We start from the raw sequence: 27,328 nt of genomic DNA, 5'->3' as shown, positions 1-27,328 counted from the left end.
AAATCCCCATTAATATCAGAACATCTTCATTCCATTTTTCCAATGGTTGTGGAAGATAGGTTTGTTCTTTGCCTGTATTTTCTGTCTCTTTCTTAGTAAATGGCAGTTACGTTGAACTAAAAGCAGCATGGCTTTTGGAAAATGTGCTCACTTCCCCAAAACCATATCCTCCTTACTATCTCAAATTCAATGCCTAAATTAATAAATCATTTTAATTCTTTCTGCAGTGATACTGTGAAAGCATGGTGTGCACCCTTGAATTTTGGGGTGCTTTCTACTACCTAGTGTTGTCTTGTCATAGCCTAAAATTACATCTGTACTCCACAATGCAGAAATATGTACAGAACCAAAGTCTAATTTAACAAATAGAATAACAGGCAAACAAATGAGTAGGAGAGTCCCTGAGATGCTGTTAAATCCCGTGCCTGGTGCCGGCCGGCGGTCCGGCAGGGTGGGGTGACGGGAGCAGCCCACTGTGCCTTTCTGCTCTGCTCCTCTGTCATTTCTGCCTGGCTGCAGTGAGTGCTGCACACCAGCTCAAAGTACAAACATGTTTTGTTTCAGATGCAATACCTAGAAATAACTTTCCTGGTAAAATGAACTCAGTCTCTCTTTTTTTTTCTTTGGGCATTTTGGAGAAATTTCAGTGTGTGGGTGGGGGAAAACAAAGCCGAGGCTGTAAACAGGAACTGATATTGTCTCTGTGACTGAATGGGGAGAGAAACTGGACTGGCCTCGGTGGCTCTCTCATACATCTGTGAGTCTGGAAACACTGGGATGATTCACAGTTTGCTGATTAATACAAGAGCAAGCAAAATGGTGTGAATTAACGGCCATTACAGAGCTGCGCTGGATGGCAAATATCCCCCTAGAACAAATGATGTTTCACAAAGATTGCTTAGAGGAAAAGGTAATGGGTCTTAAATACAAATTAGAAGCAGTCCCATCAAAGCTGTTAACATTAAGGTTTGAAAGCCAAACACTATTATGAGCTGTCTTCAAAAACTGTACATTTAGGAAGCCTATCAGTCTGCCCTGTTGGCTGTGTAATATTTCTGTCTCAAGCACTTTGACTATTTCAAGCAGCTGGCACTAATAATTGATAGAAATCCTCAATCAGAATGCAGCAGCTCTTTGTAGGGCTTTGAAGGCTAATCACTCTGTTACATCTTTTAAAGTTAAATTTTTATAGCATATATAAAGGCAAATATTATCATTATCGGTACATAATTCTGAAAAGTACTGCTGTTAAGAAGTAATCCGGTATTACAGTTTAACCCTTTGCATATAGGAGTGTTAAAAGAAGAAGACAGGAAATGCATTAGTTCCGTATAAATAATATTCTCTGTATAACCAGGAAAATTATTTAACATTTGTCACGGAAGTAATGAAAATGTGATTCCTTGGATCAGTGTCAGACAGATGCAACTGTGAATGCCGGTTACAGACAAGCTGTGCCAAGTTATTTTTCCCCGTTACAGAATTGATAAGAGACCCACAAGGAGGGTAAGCCCTGTAATGCAGAAAAAATAGTATGATATCCCAGTCTAAGATACTACATTAACAGCTTGATCTTGTAAAGATTCAAACACACGCCTAAATTTACGCAGTGGGAGGTCATTCCAGGGCGACTGCAGGATTATTTCTGAGAGCAGAGTGAATCATGTATGTATTAGGCTTTGTATGCTCAAGTAAGACCAAAGGTGGAGGAGGATGCAGCAAGGGGCACAACAGTCATTGGCAATGGCATATTAGTGCTGCAATAAAAAGAGAGAGGGAGCTGGAAGCTTTGGTGCACTTGAATCTACCTCAGCCTAACTTTGTATTTGAATTATTTTTGGCTTTTCTGGTGACTGTTATTGTTGTTGTTGTTACTGGGGTTTTTCCCCCTAGAGGTTAGCACCAGCATTTTGCAAACATGCCAAACTTTGAATAAGTTCGTGTTTTAATCAGTCCAGTGATTATATTCTCAGTCCTCTGGAGTTTGTCTTTTGTGGTCATCAATTGCAGAAGCCAAATTTGGCCTTTGCAGGAAGAAAAACTGCCCCCTCCGATCAGGCACAGTAATAAAAGCAAATGGGCAAAAAAATCTTAACAAAGACTCTTTCCCTCTCTTTTGTGATTGCAGGCTGCTAATGTTAATCTGTTTCTTCCCCTTCTAGCAAGATAAGGACATACTATCCTGAAATATCAGTAGTAGTATTTGTCCTTGCCATAAACAAATCAGTTTATCTGAGTGCTTAAATACTCAGGGCCTTTGGAAGCTTCTCTTTGCATAATAAATGTGTTTAATATTTCCTTTACTCTTTGGCATTACTAAGTATAAACTGTTGCTGTACTTGATTGAAGGGTAGTTTACATGGCACTTGTACTTGGGTAGTCTGTTTTCTTTCCCTGTTGCTCTGAAGGGTGTGTTTAAGCAATGAATGAGTGATCATATGAGTATTATTTTTTCGTTTTGTACCACCCCCTTTCCCCCCTCCTTCCCAGCTCAGTCAGCGCACTTTCTGCAGCGGTATTTTAGTTTTCTACGTGGAATTGTGGCGTTTTGCAGAATAGCTGCATGATGAGGATGAGATACTTTTTTTCTCCTTTCCCTCCTCTCCCAAGAGGTACCCTGTGACTTCCTCTATTAGTCCATTAATCGCCGTAGCTCAAAATTCAGTCTGATCAAAGGAGCAGAACGAGGTTGAAAAGTGCAGATTCCAGCAATTGACTTGACTGTTTAGATTCCCCGCTGAGCTCATTTAGAGCTGGAATTAAGCTATTCCTGCTGTATTTTTCATCCTTGGCTCGGCAGCAGTGCTGCACCGGGGAGCGCCAAAGGCGGTGCAGCCACTCGCTCCCCCAGCCCGGACCCAGCCTGTGCCAGAGCAGCCTCCGTCCCCTGTGCCAGGAGAACACTGAGTGATCTTGGCTTAGTTTGATAAGAAGGTCGGTGTTCAGATTGCATTAGTTATTTGACCGCAGAAAAAGTGGAGAACCTGTTCCCTGAAGGTGCCGGAGTAAATCTTGATGATTCTTTGTTTTGAACTTAAGCATCAAGTTTCCCTCTCTTGCAGCTCTTTGCTGAGGCTGGGGGCACGTGGCGTGAGTGGGAAGGCAAGAATTAAAACAAAATGTAAATGGGAAATTTGTAAACAACATGAAGTTTCTTGTAAAAGTTTTCTTTACGCGGTAATGACTCACTTGAGGAATATAGTTGGTTTTAATGCGAATTTATACGTGCATTTAGCAACTGGTGCTGTTTTCTCTCATTAATAGTCTTGTTGGTTCTTGTTTGCTTAAGGCAAAAATGCAGACTGCCCATACCTGTGTTGTTTGCTGCAGATTAACATCTGATTTTGCAATTCTTGCACATCTCAAATTCCTATTGATGTAACTGGGAGTTACAAGTTCTCCAGGAATCATGTCGGACTCTTGATGTCATTATTTGTGATTCTACAGTTCCCCAAAGTCTGTTAATATCTCTCAAATAGATGAAGAGTAATTTGATGTGTAAGTTCTTATCTCATTAGAGTGAATTATTGTTACTGAAATGTGAATGGCGTTCTATTATCAGAGAATATTATGTATTTAATGGTTTAAGAGTGCTTAAGGTCAAGAAGAACAGAGAAATGCTGATAACATCACCATAGACTGTGTGATGGTCCTGAAATGTGAGTAAATCTTTAACTGAAAAAAGTTTTGCTAGACATACCAGCGTTTTCCCATAGTTTAGGACTTTGACTAAAATCAAAGAACATTTATTTATGTTCTACTTTACTTTTTTAAAGGAAATTAAAAATTACTATTTAGTAAGAACTATTTTATTAAGAAAAAATATTGGTATTGAGAGGGAATATGGACAAATCCATTTCCTGCGCAGTCCAGAGCTTTTTCCTACATAGATGGCATATATCTATATGTCTATAAATTTTATGTTTAAAAAGAACTGTTACCTTCATGAGGGACCTTATGTAGAATAAGATTAGTAAGGAACTCCTGTCCTGGGTGTTCTCCGTTCTATGTTGACACAATATATAACATTATTGTGCTTTGGCTTACAGAGGTTTCCTCGAATTTCATCCTTTATAAACCATTTATCAGGAGGGTGGGATAAAATCTTGTTCTCTGTGATTTCTTATTTTTTTCTGCTTATGATAGCAGTGTTGAGGCATTTCATAAGATGAAATGCTGTCTAGCTGCATTTAAAATACACATTTTGCATTTTTCTGTCTTGATTGAGCCAGGGGGAGGATATGTACCTGCTGCCCACATTACTGTTAGATTTAACCAAAAGTAGAGTTGAATTGTACTCTGTTCTCCTAAGAGAGCCTATTTGCTTCTTTGACTGGGTACTAAAAGTCTTTTACTGCCCTGCTGCACTAACTTTTTCCAAATAAAATATTTTTGTCAGTTTCTGAAGAAGTAGCAGAACAAGTACCACCTTAGACATGCTGGAAGGAGTTCTGTGCTGTGGATTATAAACCAAAACAGTTGGCCAGAATAAGGAATTAAAGTAATCCCTGATATTAGGAACATGAAAATGAGATGACCTTCTGTATACGTGGGTTTCTAACCCAGTTGCACCACAGGCTCCCCTCTATCGCTGATCCTCCACACCTTTACTGGGCTGAAAACAAAGACCAGCCATTCAGTTGGGAAACTGGAACTCAGGCTTGCAAATGTTACAGACTTTAAATGCATTGTATTTTTAACAGTAGTTCGTGATTGGAATGACAGGAAGGAAATGAGCAGAAAACATCCTATTCTATCTCTATATAAAATCTTGCTTGTGAAAGATACAGTTACCACAATAATGATGGGATGCTAATTGATTCATTGTGCTGGGAGACAAGTGCTGAGCTGAGGAGCCAGCGGGGTCATTTTCTTGCTCCAGCTCCACTTTGGTTGTTTGCTGAGGAAGGGCAGGAGAGGGTTATAAAGCTGCTGCCACTACATTCAGTGCATGTTTTTCTCAGAAAAGAAGAGACACCGCCAGCCAAGATCTCTTTCCTTTGGAAATTGTGGCTGGGAAGGGCCCCTTTGGCTCGGCAGACAAAGTGGGCAGTCAGACAGCCCCTTTCCTGAATCCCAGGCAGGCACCAGACGGCTGAAGGAAGAGAGGCACCAGGCTGAATTAGATTGCCTCCTGCTTTGGACAGTACGGCAGGGAGGCAGGCTTAATTGCTTTGCAGCTGTTCATTTTTTCCCCTTCTCCCTCCCCTGCCTCCTCTCCCTCCTCCCAGCTGACTCCGGCAGCAGCCCCTGCTCCAGCCCCATGGAAACCTCCCCAACTTGGGGGCAGAGTATCAAAGGTTTGTGGACTCGTTTTTATCAGCCTTTGTACCCTTATCTCAAGCCCAGCAGCAAATGGGAATAGAAAGGAAAGTCACTTTTTTCCTGGGTTAGTTTGTGCACTGGTTTCTGAATGCTGCCGGGACAGGGGACATGTGCCAGGCAGGTGGCTCGGGCGACATCCTGTCGGGAGAGGCAGCAGGGTGTCATCACTGGCAGCTCCCGGCATCTTGTCCGAGTGGACAAATCAGGAGAGCTTTCGAATGAGCCCCCTATGATGTGGCATTCCCTGCAGCAGGATTTACAAGACATTTGAGATTTCCTCTTCAGAGCTGCTGTACTGTTTATGGAGCTCTCCCAGCCTCTCGCCGGGCAGTGTGACTGTCAGCTGGGACGGGTTCGGTGGTGCTGTCACTGTAAAACAGCCTCAACACCGACATGTTCTTGCCATGACTATTCAAGGCAAAGCTCTTTTGAACCTTGGAGAACTTGCAGAGTTCTCCAGCCCTCAAAAACTGGCTCAGGCCAGACTTGCAGATTTGCATGTATCTCATAATCCCAAACTGTCTGAACCCCACGTTTGTTCAGGAAACAAAGTTTGTTTTCTTAATTGCTCTCGCTCCCGGATTTAAAAATTTAAAAACGTGTTTCCGTGCTGGAGCGATGAGGCTGCAGGCAGCGTTGTGCTCACCTGCTCTGCAGAGAAGGGCTCTGCTCGCCTGCAACTCAGCTCAGCCAGGCTCTGTTCACCTCCAGCAGCAATGTCAAGCTAACCCAATTTTGCAGCTGGTATTGAGTGCCAGAGGCAGGCTTTGGAGATGTCTCTTTAATTCCTGCACTTGTAGAATTTTGTGTATATTTTCCCTCCAGTTCCACTGACTCACGCAGTCCTTGGGGGCGGAGGCAGGGGGAGAACATGAAGGCTGTAACCCAGGTCTCATTTACCCATCTGGTACAGCCAGTCGTCAGTGAGCCTTTCCCCCCTCTGTCCACAAAGATAGATCCTCTCAGAGGGGTCTGTTTGGCCTCCCAGTTATAATTATGGCAACTGTAGTCTCGTACTTGACTGTCCTAGGCCAGTGCACCTCCTCTGCCGGGCTGTGTGTCTGGGTGATAGCATTCCAGCGTGAAATGCCGCTGAGCCAACAGCACAGCACAGGGCTCGCAGCCCCCCCGCGTTGTGCGGGAGCACAGGCTGTCGTGGTACGCTGATCTCTTTATTCTGGACCTGTTTGCTGCTTATTTTCTTATGATATCCTTAACAGCACAAACCAGAACTTGAGGTGGGCACCAGTGCAGGTTTTTGGCGCATTTCTTTTAAGGCACAGAACTGGTAATGGGGATCATTGCTCAGGGCCACTGGAGAGACTGAGGGTGTCATTCCTGGAAAGGGAATGCAGCTACCAGATTCTTCGGTGGTCAGAGGGATTTGTGTCTGTAAGAAATGGATTTAGAAATAAGTTACAGTAGCATGGAAGTGACTTTTTCCTTTTTTTTCTTAATCTGTTCAACATGCAGCTACAATAGCTCTGCCAGTTAGATTTGAATTAAAACCGGCTCCACAAGGTACAAAGGCTCTCGAGCCTCATTGCCGAGACCGGAAATCCATTGTGGCTCCTGATTAGTGCTGGTGAAATCGGAAACCTTTCTTGGGGCAGATAACAATCTCGCAAATGAAAATACAACCTGTTAATCCTGAATTTTAACAGGATGGTTATGCAACTCCGGGCCAAATCCAGGATGAGTCTTATCCGTGTGCCCCTTGGTCAGAAGGGCTTTGCCAATAGGGCAGTGTGGGGTTGCATCCCTGCAGTACTCTCTCCTCAGAGCTCCCCTGCTTTATGCCTGGCCTGTGGCCAGAGGCAGGAGAGGGGTGCTAGGGGTGAGCCTGAGTGCTGAAATTGGGGTTCATGTGTTGGGACTGCCCCTCTGAACCTCTTGGCTGAAGTACCTTAAGTTGGAGCCTCTATTTAATGTTCCTCCCTGTGACAGTCACCACTGCCAAAGGAGGGGTGGTCTGGCTGGGGCCAGGCATGCTTTTGCAGTCCCATAATAGTCCCTTTAATTATGGGTAACTATAAGTTCTGGTTTTTCCTATGTTAATAACAAGTTCCAGGGTATAAATAACTCTTCAATTAAAACAAAACACCTAATGATTTACCATTTGACACCTATGCAGTCTACCGGAGCCTTGGCTGTGCAAGGAATTTTTTCTCCTGTCCTGAATATTTTATAATTGTTTTACAAAGAGCACATGGATGCTCCAGTCATTAAGAAATGCCAACCAAGGTACATTGTGGCACCAGGGAGCAGAGAACAAATAGCTATGCCCGTGCAGCAGCCGGAGGGAATGCTCCTTTCAGACCTGCAGCCCTGGTTTGTTTGACTAGTTCTGTATATTGACCTTTGTTTTTTAAGAAAAACACAAACAGTGAGGATTGCTTTCTTGTAGGACCCATTAACTCCTTCAGAGGCTTTGTGGTGCCTGTTGGTGAGAGCAGCACATGTGTGGCTATGTACTGCCAACTGGAACACCTCTGCTGTTCCACTTTAGTTGGTTGTTTGCAGGCAGGTGCTGCATAGCCCTTGCTTTTTTTGCTTTTGGAAGAGCCAGTCTGTATGTAAAAATACATGGAAATAGGCCTGGGGATTTTAATCACATTGACCAAGGAGATAGGGGCCAGATAGGGGAGAGGGAAATTCACCTCTGCTTTCTGTGAGGAGACATGGAGCACTGAGTGTCATTTCCGAGACTGCCTGTGATGTGTTTGATGTGGAGCCTGCGAATGGAGTTGCTTAAATACACAAGTGTGCCTAAAAATATAAAAATAAAAGCAGTGCTATTTTAAGCCTCTAGAATCAGGGATTATAAATAGCTCAGCTAGTGTGTTACTCCTGGCTGGGTGTGTCGGTCCTTAAACATCACAACTGTCACTTCCCTTTGAAGCAGCTTGTCGGCTAATGACTGCGGCTGCAGAGCCTCCTCTGCATTCCCATGTTCTCCTGATAAGCACAGGGCAATGATAAGGTGCTCTCCAGGCTTACAGGTCCATCACACCAACCCTCAAATTGCCATCTTGGGCCAGCAAGCACTCACAAATGGAAGGTGGGTGCAGGCTGGCATGAGCTGCAGAGCTGGGATTCAGTGGAGGGAGGCAACGTTGGCAGGGTACAGTGGAGCTGGGGCTGCTGAACCCCAGACAAAAGGCAAAAAGCTGCGTGGTTGAGCACTGGTTTGGGCCTTGTGAGACAAGGATTTAGCGCTCTCCACTGTCAGCCTTCCTCTGTGACTGGTTGGGATTCATCTTCTCCCATCATTTAGGCTCCTCTTGTGGCCAGTGGAGGAAAAGATGTTTAGAGGGTAATTTCAGCTCACCCTAATGTGCACTTCCAAGATGTGGTGGATGGGCTGTGGTGAGGGAAGCCTGGACAACATGTCTAGGCTTGGCCCTTTGTCTGCTGGAGGTGCCTTTATTCCCTGTCTGTGGAAGCAGCAGCAGCTGCGGTGATCCAATATACAAAAGTCTGTGAAGTCAAGTCACACAGGTACCTTAAATAGCAAACTTTTGACTTTCGGACTCTGAGAAATCATTTTTGTTTGTCTTTTTTCCAGTGTGGTGGCTGGAAATAAGCACCTTTGATGGTGTGTTCCACAGCCTCTGTACCATGGGCAGGCAGCTGGGGGACAGGCTCTTCCTTGGTGGCCATTTCCAAGAGGAATTCTGGCCGACTCCTGCACCAAGTGATGATATGTTTATTTGCAATATATGGAGCCAGGAGCTGTCTCTGGGTGATAGGGATCTGGAGACTAGTAAACAAAAGAAGGCAAGGTTGGAACTCAGACTGTAAGAAGGCTTGTTTGGTTCTAAAGAAAACAACTATAAAACCAAATAATGATGGTGCTCAAAAAGGTCTAGAGTGGTGTACCTCAGGACAAGGTACAAATGTGTCTGCCAAGCTTTTGCACTGGTAGGTTGCCAAAATCTGGGTTATTCTCCCAGGGAGCTCTAAGCAGCTTGTACCCAGAAGATGAAGCAAAGGGAGCTTGTGGGTCATTTATTCTTTTGAAAACAAATAGAACTGGGCCAGGAATCTCTCTCAGTGTAGCTGAGTCTTCCTCAGAACAGAGGAGCTTATTTCATGTTCTCTTAGTGGAGGAAAGCTCGCAAATAGCCACTGGTAGAAGAAGCAAAACACCCTGATGTGTGAAGGTTTCCAAGAGTTCATGCTGAATTCTTCCTCTGTAGCCTGATAGTAGCACAGAGGAGCTGTGTCCTGGCAGGATGCTGCCCTAGCACAGAACAAGCCATGATGGTGATAGAGAAGGTGGTTTCCAGCAGGGCACAAATGGGTGCAACAGCAGTGGTAAATAAAGATCTCACAGGTTCAAACCCTGTAAGCTGACAGCTCCATTCCTAAACCTTGATGTCTTCAACTAACCACCTAGAAACAGTATTTGGTAATTTGCTGACTGCAGTGTGCACCTGCCTTCTGCACACTGCTGGCAATCAGGAAGTTTCTGGGGGCCTGGACATGGACCTGAAAGTTACAGTGAAGTGCCAGGCCAAAAATTAAAGCCTTTGTCTGAAAGTGAAGTTGTTACTTCGATCTGAAAGCAGAGACTTCTCCCATGGCTTGTGTGGTCAGAGCTGCTCCTGGAGGGCAATGGAAGGACTGATTTAATGCTCCGTGTCTCTTTCCTTTTACACTGAACTCTTAATCATGCCTGCATTTGGCTGCAGCTTAGCAGTGAGTGCAGTGCAGAGCCCGAGACCCCTGGGGTGCCGTGAGCGCCCAGATCTCCTCTGCCCTGGCCCTGGGGTGTGTTTGCAGCCGAGGTCTGTGGCTCTGGGGATGCACACACACACACACACACACACACACACACACACACACACACATATTACAGTATGAAGAAGCTCAGTTTGCTTTTTATTCCCTCCCTCCCCCCACGCCCCCCCGCCTTCTTCTTTTCTATAATCATTGCAAAACAGGAACAAATGAGTGTGTCACTTTAAACCATGAAACCACTTAGTCCGTAAAGACAGATTTGGCGTCTTTGTGCTGGCAGTGACAGGCCAGCGTCGCTCCATAGTGATCCCACTGTTCTCCTCGGCCCCGCACCCCGCCGCCGCTCCCCACCCCCTCTGAGATTTGCTCCGTGTTTGCCTGCCTCTGTTTTTGTGGCTGGTAACCAGCAGAAGAATGGAATGGATTTAATGATTTGTTGGCTGTGGTGCTGGCATGATTAAGTCAATAAAGCTGCAAGCTGAAAACAGTGTAGTTACAGTATATGACTTTAACCTTGTTAATGCATGTTTATGTCCTCCTGCCCACTGTATAGCTGTACATTGCATAAAGAAGATCTGACCAATCTTTAACCCATTAAATAATTCATAAAGTGAGAGCAGACATCAGCTACTTGCAGAGCGGATCAGTAACCATGGGGTCAGCAATAACTTTGGCTCCCTGGACCATATCCAGCATGTTTAAACTCTGGTGATGTCACCAGGCAAGCTTCTAACCTTAATCATTTGGATGGGAACAAAGGGAAGTTTTAACTGTTGACATGCGGTGTCTCTGCTGAAGAAACACTTGCGAGGGTTCTGCAACATCTTTGCCTCACAGGGAACGTGGCTGAGCTCCAGCCTCCAAGCTTCTTTTGTACGCTTCCCTCCCTCCTTACAGGGAAAGTGTGGCTGGCCAAATGTTCAAAGTCACATGTTTCTTAGACTCCTATTATCTTAAGTGACAGAGACACCAAAATCCCACAGAATTTCAGGGAACTCTTGGCTGACGTGAGAGGATGGTATTTGGAGGCACTTGGAAGGTTTTCTTCATTGTGGATAAATTTCAAATGAAAAATGTCTCCTGCCATGTAAATGATGGAGAAGGACATATAATGGGGATGGAGCAGGGCAAAGCTAGGGATGCAGGAGAGGGTGTGGAGTGAAACTGGATGGTTCTTACGGAAGTAAAAAGTTGTCACGATAAAATATCAAGCAGGACTCGCAGAAAAATCCTAGGATTCTCACCAATAACTGCCTCAGCCAGCCTCTTCTTTTCGTACCAGGCAAAACATAGGGCTGACATGTCCTAGCAGCCAACCCTCCCCACGCAGCTCCCAGCTGGGCACTGAGGGATTCTCCAGGTGCAGCAATGTCCATAGCTGTTGGAGCAGCATCTTTTGCAGCACGTAAGGGTCGAGTCACGGGATCACAGGGCATGTGGCTGGGACATGCTGCGCTCCACTGGGCTGTGCAGCCAGGTTGGAGGCCCTGGGGGACCATTACAACTCGGTGTAGTTTAGTGCTGTGCTGAGATGCAACCAGCTGCAGCCGGACCCAGAGGAGAGATGCAGAGAGGAGAACATGACAGTGCTTGTACATGAAGTGCAGCAGGAAAAGCCCTTCCACCTCTCACCGGTGAGCAGCAAGAAGCTGCCACAGGTCTGCGGGGTCATAATCCAAGGGCATGGGAAAGGCACCATTTCAGGAGCCTGGAGATGTAAGCCCCATGCTGCCCCAGGAAATTACCCTCATCCCCCTTTTCTGGGACTAACTTTAATTCCTTTTGGAGGGAACCTGAGGCAGAGGGAGTAATAACGTGGCTCGCCCGTAGTCACAGGATGAATCTACATGTGACGGAACTAGACTGGTCTTGTAGCCCAAGGTCCATAGGGATGGTTTTGGCCTGTGACTCAGTTGCAAACAAACTCACCATTCAAGATCACCTCCTTTAGAGGCTTGGGAGTTCACCTGTAATGATCCATTTTCCACATCTCCTCTGACAAATGCATGCTCACAGTCTCATGAGCTGACCCTCCACTGCGTGTCCAGAGGGACACTTCTTGTGCAGCTGAACTCCTCAGAGGCCTGAATGCCTGTCTGCACGCACAGAGCCAGGGGTGTTGCAAGCAGACCTCCATGATGTGCACATCTTCATGACTAGGGCTGCTGAGGCTATTAAAGGCACCCAGGTAAAAACTCTCGCATGGTTATTTGTGAGCCAGATGGCTGCGTACAGCAGAGCGTATCTCAGAATCCACCACATCCGCCCAGTAATGAATTTTCCAGGTGCCAAAAGATAGGCACCTTGTGTTGGAGATTAGAGCCAGGACCTTCAGTCTGTTGTTGCCAGAATCTGCAACAGAGATTGGGAGTGAGACTGACCCCAGAGCTAGTGCTGATTATTCTCAGTCACTCAGTTCTCTTTATGGGTGTGTATTGAAGACTCTCAACTCAATTTACTCTGCTTTTTTTTTTTCTCGGTTTGGGTTTTTCTGTAATCCAGAACAGCAGTCTCTACATCAGAGAAGATGCTCCAGAGTTTGTGCAAGTCAATCTGATCTGAGGAGAATTCCATGTTCCGTTTCCTTTGTTTTCAGCTCGGAACGTTGTGCGATGCGCCTGAAAATCTTTCTTTACCGGTCTGTTGATTTCGATGAATGAACCCACACACCCAGTGATGTTTATTATCACTCACCCACCATAGGGTATAGAGCAGCTGGTAATTTTTGTGCATTGACTGCAATTTTTTTTCTGCTTGATGGAAAACAGAGTCTCTCCAAGCATATGCTAATGCTGAATGGGGGGATCCCAACTTCTGACCCATAGCTAATATCCTGCAAGTCACATGAAGCTTCCATGGATTCTTGAGCTGGAGTTCGAAATGCCTACGTTATCAGCAAATAAACACCATTAATTGCTTCTAATATGACATGCAGTGGTTAAACGACAAGATCCTTATTAATATGTGTGTATATCAGCCTTTTCAGTGTGTATGAGGGGGAGTATGAAGTGGTAAAATTATTTAAAATTAGTGGGGAGTATTTACAGGAAGGCATAAAGAACTGTCAGTTGAGGAAAGCAGCATTTTATGTTCTTGTCCCGGATGACCTTGCTCCAAGGACAAATCAGAGCTTGATGAAATGAAGCTGCAGATGGCTAGTGATCTCAACTCTGTAATAATGAAATGACACCAGAAAAAAATGAGACATCTACAGTTTGTAAATACAATCTGAATGGAAGGGGAGAAAAGGGATTTTTTTAAGGGGAGATTGAGTTGACTTGGTTACAACAGTTCAGCTTCGGATGTTTTAATAATAATTTCCATTTAAAAACATAATGGAATTGCTCCTTGTTCCCCATACTCAAGGTCACCTTAATACATTTTTCTTTTTTAACATGTCAATATCTTGGTTTTGAAAATTTGATCATGAGGACTACCTAGTCTCAGCCTCCTTTGTATCCATTATTTTAGCATATTATTGATCACAGCATTTTGTTTTGTAAGTCATGGTAGTTGATTTTTGACATCTGATACAACCCTTTTTAGATGTCTGACTAGTTTCATCTGTTAAGAGAGAATAAGGTTTTGAGAGGTTTAACACTGAAAAAGTGATGTGATGCTTTGTGCCAGAGCATGTTTTGTTTGTGCACTTACATGAGAAATCAGGAGTAAATCTGCTGAGTTTTGCATGCAGACGGGTTTTCATGCAAAGGGCTTCTGAGCAACCAACTGCTATTGAGAGTGAACACTTGGGCATCTGCCTCTGCAAATTGATCCTTTGCGTGCAAAGGAAAAGGAGAATTCATGGAAACGTTAACTTGGAGAAAGCAGGGGATTTGCAAAGTCTCAGTGATACAGATCACTGCAGTTTGCAGAGCTTTTCAGAAATGGGCAGGTAGAGAACTGATTTATCCCATTTGCTCAAGATTTTATGACTTTCACTTCGTTAGTGTGAAATCTTCAGGTTTTTGGGTTTTTTGGTTGTTTTGTTTTGGTTTTTTTCAGATCTTTTCTGCTCCCCCTAGTATATAAATTCACCAACCAGTCATTGCATTTCCCTGTAGCAACTTCTGCCGGGTGTTGAGCTAAGTTGGCTCCTTTGGAATCTCATCGACACCTCTGAGAGCATGCCTTGACATAACACAAGGATTACTTGAGTCAAACCACTTTATAGATACGAGATGTTGTAGTTTGTCATCACAGCTAATGCAACCTTGTAGAGACAGGCAGAAGGACTACCAGCTGAAATTGGGTGAGATAAATACAGTTTTAGATTATCTCATTGAATTTATAGGCAAGCTGCCCTCCATGGGAATGAGAGCGTGGTGTCAAGGGTTGGAGAATCATGACAGCTGTACAAGCCAAATATAAATATTTTGTTCTTTGCAGAGAATTCAGTTTTGGATCTTGACTATATGTTATACAGACAGGTACAAAACACCCATCTCTGCATCTTTGGGTGTATACACAGAAAAACAGAAACAGATACAGTTTATGTTAAAGAATGGTGGGGAGGGATAAGTCCAACCCTAGACTGCTGCTCTCAGGTGGAAGAAAAGTGCGTTAACACTGTGGGCACCCACTGCCATCAGGGGTCTGGTATAGCCTCCGTGGGTCTCCAGTCTTCCTGAAAGGTTTGCCTTGCACTTAGGATGGTGGATCAAAGCTGGTCTCCAGGCTGCCTTCACCCATGGCCTGGGAGTTCACCTGGGCCAGAGGATCTGCTTGCAGGGGAGCTGCTGTTGCTGAAATCTTGATCGTGCCTCTTTATAAGCAGCACAGTTCCTGGGAGGTTGTGTGTGTCTGTGACACACTCTCTCTCCCATCTGGGTTGTCCCTCAGGCTCTTGGCTGCTCCCAAAGCTGTTTCCCATGTTCCTTCTACCAACATGATGCCTCACTGCTTGATTACCACGTGCCTGCTAAAGGATGCATTTTCATCTAAAAGAAAAATCACTATTGCGATATTTACTCTGGATTTTCTGTCTTTCTATTGCTCTGATTGCTGTTGCTCTTCAATGACATGTTTTGATGGATGAAACCCGTTCTGAAATATTGGTAGGAGTCTTTGCACAAAAGTGTTAACTAATTTCATTAATTTTTTTAAGAGGGGAAGTGGACTAAGTTCTTATTAAAATTGTGGGTGCATTAGAATTGCACTCTGGATACTTCGATGGGATTTTGTTTTGTTTTGAACAGCATGCAGTATAAGAACAGCTATAGGGAAATGAGTGTTTCATCTACTTTGCTTTAAGGCAGGAAGGTCCTGATACAATTGCTAACCAGGTGTGGTGATCTTGTCACTGCTCCTAGCAAAGAAGGGGGACTACCTTTCAAGGAAGCTGTGCATGCTCGTGAGGTATGAAAAGAAAGAACACTTAAAAGAACTTTTTTTAACAAAAACTGTATACCCACAGATCACTTACAGTCTTCAAACAAAGCCTTTTCCTGATTGACAGCCCCCACGATAAGCTTAGAAACTGAGTCTGGCAGTATTTTCACATACTTGTGTATCAAGTAAATGGGTGAAAGATGGGTAAAAAACCCCCCAGATCACTGAACTGCACAGTTTGTTTTATCAATGTTCCTACATTGTGCTAAAGCAAACACACAAACAAACTGAAAGCTTTGGAGTATTTCTAAGCTGAAAGGCTGTTTATCTTGAAGAGCATCTCTGAATTGCCAGCAGAATAGAGGAGGGAAAAAAGACAGAAAACTTCCAAAGAGTAAATGGAGAGTTTTGTTAAAGGCGAGAAACGAGGTAACCCCTGACTTCTGTGTGAAGCAAGTGGCAGTGGCATCTCACAGACATCACACTCCTGAGTGGGCTGACACGATCCTTCTGCCAAACCGTGACCCTGGATTTTGTTTACCTTATTTTTATGCATTGTCCAAACAGATTCACCGTCTTAGTATCTAAGTGGACTAACAGCCATGGAGGCTGTGATCCTTCTTTGTAAAGGTGGCATCAAGGTTTCTTATGGGTCCACACAAGGTTACTACACATCAGGGGTCTACATGTGGCTTCTGTGTGGTTCTAAACATGAAACTCACTAAAACCATAAATTGAGTGAGGCATCTTTAATGCTATTAGTGTTTTATTTGCTTAGTCTGTAGTACTTGTAGAGTGGTTGTGCCTATGAGTCTCATTCCTGGGCTTCAGAGCCAAGTGCTGCCCAAGCATGAAGTCCCCACCGCAGAGATGCAGCGTAGCTCCTGGACAGGGTGGGCAGGTGGGAGTGCAGGGAAACACAGGGGCATTAGTTTGAAACCAGTATTTGCATTTCCTCAGCAGAGTGCAGAACTTCCCGTACGTAACACATGTTCTTAAAATACAGAACACAACTCGGTTGGTGAAACTGCACCCCACCCCTAGAGAAGAGCTGTCCCTGCCGAGAGCACGAATCCCCCTGGAGCCCCAGCCCAGCAGCTGGGGCCTGGGAGCGGGTCAGTGGCAGTGGCTCTGCTAAAGTCCTGTAGCCATGGTTTTCTGGTTTTGTTTCTTGTTTACTGTGTGATGTCTTGGTAAATACTTCAAACTAAGTTATCTTTGGTTACCAAAAAAAAAAAAAATCGAACTGGTGGAAAAAGCAGTTTGTCCCGTTCTTGTACTTACAGCAAACATCCACCCTGGGTGAGCATTGCCTTTGGTCTTTTGCTTTTATGCTGCAGCTCATCTCAACAACCCTTCTGCTTTAAGCTCTGTAATCCTTGGATTCAGCTGGATGCCCCACTGGAAGTGGAGGGGATATTCCTCAAATTAGCAGTGTCTTTTGCAATGGAATAAACTTTTTAAATGCAGGTACTGGAAGTATTTTTAATTAGCCACGTTTCCTTTCTTCCACTGCTGCTAATGCTTTCAGTGAGGAAGTGCAGCCTTTTCCCAACTCTGCAAATATCTACCGAAATTTGCAGTGCTGCCTGCCTCTCTCAGTAACCTTGCTGTGACCTGGTTATCTGTTAGAACCACAAAGAATTCAGTCTCTAATTAGTCCATCTGTTAACTATTGAAATTCATGACTTAGTTTTATTGTCTGAGTCTTTACCATAATGCTGAATGGTCTCACCTGGCAGCTTATTTCTTATAAAGCAAATGTGCCTTTCCAAGAGCCATTTTGGTGCAGATAACTGTCTTTTCAGCATTGGACAAATGACTCTGTCTAGCAGCCTGCAGTCCCCTTCCTGCCCTCACTGAAATAAATTGTACATCTCGAATAGCTCTGGGCTTAAGTCAATACAATTTAACATGTACAATTTCTTTGTTATATTCTTTGGAGTTACACCGTAAGAGCAGATGGGAAAGTTTAATAATGATAAATGAGTTTAGTGTTTTCACATAGTCCTAAAAAACAATGAATGCTCTTTATTAAAGATTAGAGGGATTTTTACATACTTGCCAAGGAGCGATTAAAGCTCTGGTTCAGATCCTCGGAAAGTCTTGCTTTTAAATTCTTTTTGGACTGTTTGTTAATGAGGATTCAGAGGAATTAGGGGCCATAAATTTCCTCATTCTCGCTTAAGTGAAGCCACAAAGTGATTACTGGATATATAACTAAGTGCTGAGGACTGAAGTTTATCAACCACGTTCACGCAGAACAATTCATCTCTGTGCTTATTTGCTGCAGTTGTGCATCTTGTACGTAGTCAGATGATGTGTCTGGGCAGGTCGAGCTCGCCAGTGGATTTTTGGAAGGATGTAGATTCATGAATGGATGTGGTAGGTCTCAGTGGGACTGTTTGCATGCCTTCCATCAGGCAGTTGCCTGAGTGGTTTGTTGGACCAGGCCCACGCTCGCTGCTGGGCGCAGGAACGGGCAGATGTGTTTGCCCATCGTGCACAGCTGGGCAGCTGCGGGGCACTGGTTTCACTGGGCTGTGCAGTGGCTTTTACAAGTGCAGTCAGTGGTGGAACACTGACACGAGCAGTATGCATTCCTGCAAGCCTGGAGCCTGATTCTTTCCTCCTTGCTCTTGAAACTGGTGTATAAGATACGAAGTCAAAACTGCACAGTTAGTCCCAGTGCATTTTGAAATTGCCCCACTGGGAAGCCCAGGGAGTGCTGCAGGAGCTCCGGACCTGCTGCATGAAACTTTGCCTGGCAACAAGAACACATGTTCTCAAACACACTCTCCAGTTCCAGGTCTGTGTGGTGTGCCAGTTGGTTAGGGATTCTGGCCATATTAATATGGGTTTGGGGAGGGGAGAATGGCAAAAAACCCCTGATACCTACATGCAAATGTCTTTTTTTTTTTTTTTAAGTCAAAGAATCAGAACCCCCTGTAGCCATCTGTACCCTCCATTGTACAGCTCAGCCCACACCGGCCCCTCGGGTGGGAACACCCACTTCCATCATTCCCGGCTTCGGCACCAGAATCCTCTCTCTGCTGTCTTCCTGCGTTCTGTAGTGGGATTGTCCAAACTACAGATGAGTTAAGATTATGGCTGGTTTGGCTTGGCCTTACTCTGGGAAGGAAAGTGATTTTTCTTGGGGAACGATGAAAAGGAAAAATGTTTAAAGTTCATTAACCTTTGATACAGATAGCAGTGTCCTTTAGACTACACCAGAGCTATCTTAGTCATGACGTGCAAGTGGTTATTTTTATTGTACAGGAATACAGTAGTTCCCACTAGTGGTGAAAAGAGAGAACTTTTTCCTTTCCTTTTCGTGTTTTTTTTTTACTATTTTTTTGGCTTAACCTAAATGGAACTTGTAGAAGGCAAGATTTTGAATTAATTCCTTGTCTTTCTATCTATGCTATTTTGTCCTAATTTCCCCCAAAGCAAACTGTATATCTATAGATTGTTTCTTTACTGGCTAATTAAGTGTTATACAACTTTGCTCTGAAAAACTCAACAACCCATTTTCTGTATTTGCAAATGAACTTCACTGATTGTCATTATTGCTATAGGGTGCCTGCAGAAAATCCCATATAATTAAGCTGTTGTACCACCACAGCACCAGAGCAACAATTAGTAATGTGATTTACACTTCTTTACCATTAATAATATGGAAAAATCAACATTATTTTCTTGATGATGTTTAGGAGAAATTAGAATGAGGTGGACATGATTAGGAAAAGAGACTTTAATGTTATGACTTGTTAATGCAATAGCCCAGAGCAAGACATCAGAATGATTGTCCTTGCACTAAACTCATTTGCTTCAGTAAGCACAGACCCTCTGCACGCAACAAGACAAGTTTGGAGGAAATTGGATAGATGGCAGGGATTTTGGTGGTATGAACATTTCAGTGTCTTTCATGTGCAGAGTACACAAACTGAATCCCTCCACTTTCAAATATTCCCCCAGAGGCAATCTGCATTATTCAAAGCTTAACTGTGGCTGCAGAATCCTGTCTGACATGAAAGCAGAGTGCCAGCTTTACGTGAACTTTCATATTTACATCTGTAGTAAATCATATTTACTTTTTTCCTCCCCTTCTCTTTTTCTGTGGGAGAGAGGGAGTAAAATGGGTAGGAGGGAAGGAGGAGGAGGAGAGATGTCCAGTAGAATTGTAAGCAAAGCACCGGTAATAAATCTAGTCTTATGAGACTGCCCATGATAGGAATGATAATGAGAGCAGTGATGAGCTGCAGGTTTGTGTCTTTTAGTAAATTATCTAGCAGGCATTTACATTTCATCAATTGTGCTTTTGCATAATAGACCGAAGTGCTACAACAAAAGGAGGCACCATAAAAATGAGTAATTTCAGTGACCTTCTTGGTAATCCCTCTTACAAAGAATATCTTGGAAGGAGTTGGGTGATTCCTCATGGTGAAGCTTTTGTGGAAAGGTGCCCAGGCCTGAGAAGCTTTCCTGGTGACAAATGCCTTCCAAGGCTTTCTTCTGGCCACTTTTGATAACATGGCTCGTATCCTGTTTTCTCCATCTGAGCATGCTTCTAATTGTCAGATGTCAAAAGGCAACAACCATTTTCTCTTGCTTATCTCCTGATAACATTGATTCTCAAACAAAGGATGTGGGCTTCCATTCTGAAACAAAGGAAGCATGGCCCAGCTAAGGATGCTGGATATAATTATACATACTTCTGCCTGCCAATAATAACAAAACATCATAAATAATGTAGAAGCTGGATGTGAAAATGGAGAATAGGGAATACGCTGGTGCTGCTGTTCCTGGATACAGCACTCACAGATTCTTGTCCTCAGTGAGGCCTTGACTTATTCCCTCATTTTGCTCTTGTATTTCCCTGAATACCTGCCAGCTCTTAAGAAGTTTGGACTTCAGTAATTATTTTTTTTTTTTTCCATTTTGGGTTGTGTCTTCATCATGTTCTTGAATTTTTTTCTTTTCTCCCCAACATGCTCTTTCTTTGGAGGCAAGTCCTCAGCTGTCAAAGCCAACTCAGATCTTCCACTGAGAACTTACAACAAGGCTGGTTTGCACCAGGCAGGATTTGGACCCACAGCATTCATTACTGATTTGTGTTCAGGCATTTTTGCATCTTCTCCTTTCCTTTCTCAATGACCTCTCCTCATTCCTCTGATCATGGAACTCACAAAAACCACTTCAATTCTAGGCCCACATTTTCCCCATCTCTCTGAGTTCCTGGTCTGATGGCACCTTTTCCCTCTTCTCTCTTTAGTTTGCTCTTTTCTGTAGCCTTCTCCTTTACATTCACGTGCCAAATCCTACCCTGATGCAACTTTCCTTTCCTTCTGTCTTTCAGTGTAACAGTTGGAGAACTGGTGGGAAATGTGACGCTTTTACTCACTGCCAGCAGGCAGCCCTGACTGCAGCAGTGATAGTGAATCAGTCCCGCAGCCTTGGGCTACTCGTGAAGAGTTTTGGATTAACCTTTTTGCTTGTCTACTTCTTGTTGTGCTGATGCTCAGATATCAGAGCAGTCCCCTGCACCTCACTGTAACACGCAGGTCCATGTGAATCCATGAGGTGTTTTGGCCTTGGACAGCCAAAGACCAGAGAGAGGGCATCAGCAGAGAGGATAAGGGCTTCGTGTTACCTCCCTGATGAGATTAATTTTCTTTTTTCCGGTCTTTCTTGGCAGGATCAAAATCCTGGAATTGTTGCCCGACTTCAGGAGCCAGGCTCCATCCCAAGTGGGGGCTCTGTGCCGGCACCAGCCACGGTCAATGGGGTACACGATGAGGAACCATTTACTGACGCAGCAAATAATGAAGCGACAGCTGATGCAGGTACAATGCGAGTGCCTCTGTGGGGTACTGTGCTGTCCCCCTCACTGGGAAGGACAGGAATGACTGGATGAGGAAATCAATCAGTCAGCAAACACCAGGAGTGACCCTGGAATTGCTAGGCTGAGGTCAGGACTAAGGCTGTGGTGATTCTAGGCCAAGAGGAGCCCAAGGCCAAGTGCTGCTCAGCGGGTCTGAGTGCAGATCTGCCCCCGCGTATTGCAAGGAAGGATTTGGTCACCTCCGTATTCCTGCCGTCATCCTTGGTCAGCCACAGAGCGGGAGGGAAGATGCAGAGCAGGGAGGCTTGGAGAGTGAGTCAGCCTCAGGAGAGATGTTCTCCTTGCTTGCCTTTCTCTCTGGTTCCCTGGGGATTTACCAGAGCAGATGCTAGACTCCATTTGTCCAGAACTTGACTGGTCTCTTTAGCAACAGAAGCCCTGTAGGATGTTTGTAATAGGGCTGTGTGAGGAAGCCAGGGTGGGGGAATCCCACAGATGAGTTGGGTGAGGCAGCTCTGACCATGTGCCTCTGACTTTCTGAGTGTGCTGCTCGATTTGGGTCAAGGAGACTCATTTCTGCGGATGAGAAATGAGATGAGAAGTAGCTCAGTAAAACCCTCAGTGAAGCTGTGTCCTGCCCATTGATCAAACTCCCTTTCAAAGCCAGCCCTGCCTCCCTGATATTGTTTGGCTTCAAGTTTTACTGGGCTACTCTAACACCGCAGGAGCCAGACCCTCAGCTCCCACAGAACGCTACTGTCACAGCTACTGTCCACAGCAGGGATGCGAGTGCACGTGGTGGTTCTGGTTTCAAATTCAGGTCACTTGGAGTAACCCAGCAATTCCTTGCTGAGGGAGCACCTGCTGTGGATCCCTGGCTCCCTGTGTTCTGGTTAAAAGTGGCAACCAGCTCACAGGGGGATGGTACACAAAGGCAGAGCCATCCTCCAGACAGGGTAAAGGCCACCAGTGCTCTCCTGCTTGTGAGTGTGTCCCCTGCAATGCTGCCACACAGTCTGGTCACTAATGGATTCTGGGCACTTTTTGTCCCCTGATCTGGTTGCTTCAGAGAAACACATCCAAGTAGTCAGCACAAGAGGCGCTGGGGAGATGCCAGGATTCCTGCAGCCTCCAGCTGCAGCGCACTTCGCTCATAGGCTGATGAATACGGGAGTCTCCATGTTTGTCCAGCTCCCCTTTGGCTGCCTGCACAGCATCTGCTGAAGGCTGTGCTTCCCAATGCTGGGCTGTCATCGGGATGTCTTAGCAAGAAGGGCCATGTGAGCAATTATGGTCTGAAATGAGCTGTCTGGGCTGAGTCTCATCAGAGGAGGCGGGGGGTGGTGTATGGGAGAGGTTGTTAATGATAACAGTGGCTACACTTCGTCTGCTGCTCTGCCTTGTCAAGAGGATACAACTTGACTATTATGCCCCTTGTTTTCCAGGAAAAGCAGAGACAAAACATGCTGGGAGTAACATCTGAGCAGAGGAATTTGTTTGCAGCTCAGCAGATAAACCAGTTTCAAGGTAAGGAGGGAAATGGCATGCTATGAAATCCTTAAGAAGCCAGGGCCCTGGGGTCTAGTTAAATACAGACACTTAATGTTTCTCTGCCCTGAATTAAAAGCATTTCACATTTTACCACATATCTTGAGATACCCCCATTTCCTTGTGGCTCCAGTATAATTCTGTTACAAAGAACACAGAGGAGAGGCCCGTGACATGGAAGAGAAAGAGCAGGAGTTTTTAAAGGTTCTGCCGCATTTCCAGGGTACTCACAGCTAACATGTCTCTCTGCCCACAGCTGTGCAGCAGCCCCTTCCCACTGACTGCAACCAGGTGATGCCGGCTCCTCCGCCCAACCACCGCATGCTGCCTTCGAACCCGGCCATGCTGCAGAACACCCTGGGCTCTGGCATGGCCCCAGCCACTGCCAGCCAGAGCAGCGGGACGATGGTGATGATTCCACACAACCCTGGCAAGCAGCAGGGGATTTTCCCACCTAATTCTGACTTTAACATCCCGCTGCGGCCAAGCCAGAACTCACTGGGCATGAACTCGGGGTGCCAGACAGTGCACAGCCACTCCACTGTGCGGCCGGGAATGCCGATGGGGAGGCTTCAGTTCTGGTTCCTTAACAAATCACTCTGCAACACAGCAACACTGAGGCAGCCGAGTATGCCAAGAATCCCCAATGTCTACCCCAACTCATCTGGCCAGATGTGGACGCCGACTACTGCGCCAAGGATGCCAAATCAAAGCCAAATGGATACCAGCATGCAGCAGTTCTCCGGGAACACGCTCTTCTCCAAACAGAGCGTGAGGCCAAGCACGCCGGGTCAGGCGTTCTCCCAGCAGGCCGTGGTGCCGCCGAATCAGATCGCTCCCGGCGTGCAGGTCAGGCAGATGCAGAAACTGAGCATGGGACAGTCTGGCCAGGGCTTGAGCTCGATGAGTAATCAGAACTTGAGACACAATTTAACCAGGGGACCGTTGCCAGCTATGAATGTTATGAAATCGGTGCCGCAGGGAGTGTCCAGTTTTAACCACCTCAATCCCGCCCCAGGCCTCGGCCCACCGAGCTACCCTTCCACTGGGCAGCCGCCCGACGCCTTCAGCAGGATGAGCGCGGCCGCCGAGCTGCCGCAGTACGACTTTGTGTCCCAGCACAGCAATTCCATCCTGCCCACCAACTGCAGCGACACCGACTTCCTCGACTCCCTCATGAAGAACAGCAGCAGCAGCAACGACGAAGAGTGGTTGAACAATCTGACAATGATAGATGACATTTTGGGACAGCACGCTCAAAGCTCTGGACACGTTTAGCTCGGAGAGAAGCAGCCTCGTTGTAAATAACTCGCATATGGCTTCGAACAGAACAGACAACCCATGAAAACCGCCACCTCGTTCAATACAGAGTGAACACTCAGCCAATTCTTTGCCTGCATCAAAGCTTAATATTGGCAGTTTTTCAGATGACTGTATATATTTGAATATTTTGTAAATTATGTTTTCCTAAACCTTAAATGTAGAAGTATTTATACTTCTTTGCTGGACTCTTTGTAAATAAATCTATAGCATAACTTTTGGTTTTATTATAGGGATTTCATTATACCTTGTTATAAATATGCAAATAATATTGTTAGTTTCAGTAATACTGTGTATTACAGCATAAAATACTTATGTTTTTGACATAACTTAACACATGATCTAGGGGTGTCATTGCAACCAGACTAAGCAGAAATCAAATGTGGCATCTGTTCTCTCATATCAAGAGGAAAGATTGAAAAGTTGCATTAAAAAAAATAAAATCCCTAAAAGGAGCTGCTGATTCCCCCATAGCTCAGTCTTGCAGCCCAGTCCTGGTATGTAAGTCCCATCCAGGCCCCCAGTGCATACAGGGGTCTGTCTGCAGAGATCCCTTTGCCAGATCCTGGGCTTGTTCTCAACTTGATACACTCCAGTAGGTCAATTCGACCCTGACAACGCGCCATCGCTGTCCTGCAGTGAGCGTGTGGTTGTGACGTTCCAGCTGCTGACCAGGGTGTGTCCATGTGCCCGGGGGTTCCAGGACTGGGGGCTCAGCGTGGCGTGGCCCGTGGTGGGTCACACTGAAGAGGAGGCACTGCCCGGCCTCCAGCCGCTGAACCCATCAGCGAAAAGGTAACTCTGGTTTGTGCACCTCTGCCATGTATATTGGTAGTGTACAGGTGATTTGTTCCTGGTTTTAAGGCTTTTCATAATTTCTGTTTTAATGTGAGACTTTTTTTCAGGGGAAAAGTCTATAAACATTAATAGTTAATTTTTGATGTTTTTCTGTCAGCTACTATTGTCCTATATATATTTAAGAGTCTGTTTATAAAAGATTCACTGTACTGTAAACTTCTTAAAATGTTCATACTTTGTGTAATCATATTTTAATAGTCACGTCATACTTCGCAATACATTTGTAATATAACGTCAGCTTCAAGCACAGAATGTTTTTTTCTTCATACCATAATAAACTGCCAGGGGAAAATTGCATATCCTTTATGTGCTCATTTCTCAGCTACAGCATTTTGTACCTGCAGATATTTGAATAATTTGATTTGTCCAGGATGCTACAACGTCATCTAATAACATGTACAAATGTGTATGTGCTGTTAGTAGAAGCAGTGGGCTAGATGGAGAGTCGAAGCAGGCTTTAATTTTATTTTAAGATGGGATTGCTTAGGCCCGCTGTCCTTTTCCAGTGTAATTATAGATGAATGTGAAATTAATCTTTGTTGTTTTTTTGTTGTTTTGTTGGTTTTTTTTACATAGCACCATGTTTATTTCAGTGACAGTTCTCGTGTATAAACACCAAGGGTGAGGTGGTGAGGAGGGGACCTTGCTCATTCCGTGATGCCTGCGAGGGCAGTGGCAGGTATGGAATGTCACTCCTTTGACACAGAAATTGTCTGATTGGAGAGCTGGTGCCTGTCCTGCGGGAGGCCAGGCTGGGAGGAAGGGTAGGAAGGAACAGGAAAATTTTAGTAACGTTAAATAAGTGCACAAATAGAATCTGGAACTATAATTGCCTCCATTTAACCGAGCCAGATGCCGCCCCAGCTTCCTAGAGCTGGTGCAGAAAATGTGTCAGTGTTGCCCTTTGTCCCAGGGCATGCTGTGGGCATGGCAAGGCTGAGGAAATCTCCTGGGAGGATTCCATGCTGGAGGGAGGGGTTTGGCAAGGTCATTCCGATCCTGGAATGGGTCATTCCATTCTCCAGAGCTGGATGGCAGAAAACAGCTCCTGGAGTTAAAAACGAGAGGGGATGTTCAGGGTTTAAAGCAGTTGGGCCCACACTCTGCTGGTGGTGCTCACATGGGGAGGAGACCACTCCAAGTAAAACCACCCCAGGCATGTCAGATCCTTCTGGCTTCTTGATGGCACTGGCAGGTCCTCACGGAGCAGCTCTAAGGGGAATGACCCCAACCAGCTTTGTCTCGAGACTGGCATGTGCCTGTATGTGAAACCAAGGCGAGGAGGAAAGAAACCAGTTTTTCCAGCAAAGGAAACCAAACAATTGCCCAAAACAGGCTGTAGAACTCGGTAAGTGTGTGAAAGAGGCAGAAATGCCGACTTGCCTCCAGACAGCAGAGAGGGGGAGAAATACCCGTGAGTGTGTCTGTGGTGAGGACAAAAGTGAGTTTGTTTGGCTGTGAAAACTGGCACCGTTTCAGCAGCTTTTCTGTCACGAGCTGTGTCCTGCCAGGACACAGGGAGTTTCAGGCAGCAGCAGATCTGACCACAGGTCTGGATCCAGAGGCGCCTGAGCCCTCCAAGCCAACAGAACAGCAGGCACTGGTGGCAGAGAAAGCTACTGCCTGCACATTCCTCTTTGGGATATTAATAAAAATAGTAAAAGTGCCATCTTTTCATTCTTTGTTTTGTTTGTGTCAATGCACACTTCAGTTTTTCAGTTCTGCAGGATTTGGGTTAAAAACAGTGCAGGGAGGATGTCTTCAAAAGCCAAATGTTCCCCACAGAATTTACAGAAAACAGTTTATCTTGTACCTGTGTTGTGTACCCACTTATTTTCACTCTAGTGGGGTTTCTTTGTTTGTTTGGGTTTTTCGTTTGTTTGGTTTTTTATCTAGCTTTTCAGCTGGTAGAGCTTTTCACCCCTCTATATCCCAGTTCCTTGCACATGAAAGGGAATGATGATCCTTCCTTGCCACAAAGGTGGTGTAAAGAGTCAGGACTATATCAAGCTTGGAAGAAGAACAGGACTAAGTATAATTATTATTATCCTGCTGTCTCTGGTTGCACTTGAAACTGCTGATTAGTAAACTTGTCTTTTGGGGAGTTGGCACAACCGCAGTGGCCAGTGCCCTGCTTGGGTTGCAGCCCAGGAGTGGGGCTGCTGCTTCTCCCTGAGTCAGCCGGCAGCTCAGGCTGGAGCACAGGGATGTGTGGGGTGAAGGCATAATGATTGTGGAGGAACATTGCAGGAACTGGAGCATCAGCACGGCAGTTCTGGTTGGTGTCACAGTTAATGATCACAGTAAATTGTCTGTTTTGTTCTGTAAAAAAATACCTCTGTCTGTACTTTGCCT

At 45.2% G+C, this 27,328-nt stretch overlaps 1 protein-coding gene across 1 annotated transcript in view; it reads left to right on the top strand.

Annotated features, from left to right (window-relative positions):
* MAMLD1 (mastermind like domain containing 1) overlaps positions 1 to 26,584 on the top strand; it is an 83,126-nt gene extending 56,542 nt beyond the window's left edge. Inside the window, 6 exon segments of the mRNA XM_032702212.1 lie at positions 21,101 to 21,187; positions 21,189 to 21,248; positions 22,693 to 22,774; positions 23,052 to 23,359; positions 23,361 to 23,409; positions 23,412 to 26,584. Of these exon segments, the coding sequence (XP_032558103.1) occupies positions 21,101 to 21,187; positions 21,189 to 21,248; positions 22,693 to 22,774; positions 23,052 to 23,359; positions 23,361 to 23,409; positions 23,412 to 24,073 (1,248 nt within the window). The 3' untranslated portion in view covers positions 24,074 to 26,584.
* The last annotated feature ends 744 nt before the right edge of the window (positions 26,585 to 27,328 follow it).

This window comes from Chiroxiphia lanceolata, chromosome 14, assembly GCF_009829145.1.
Source record: "Chiroxiphia lanceolata isolate bChiLan1 chromosome 14, bChiLan1.pri, whole genome shotgun sequence".
NCBI lineage: Eukaryota > Metazoa > Chordata > Aves > Passeriformes > Pipridae > Chiroxiphia > Chiroxiphia lanceolata.
Note: the sequence above shows the minus strand (reverse complement) of the source record. Positions and strands in the feature narration are given on the sequence as shown.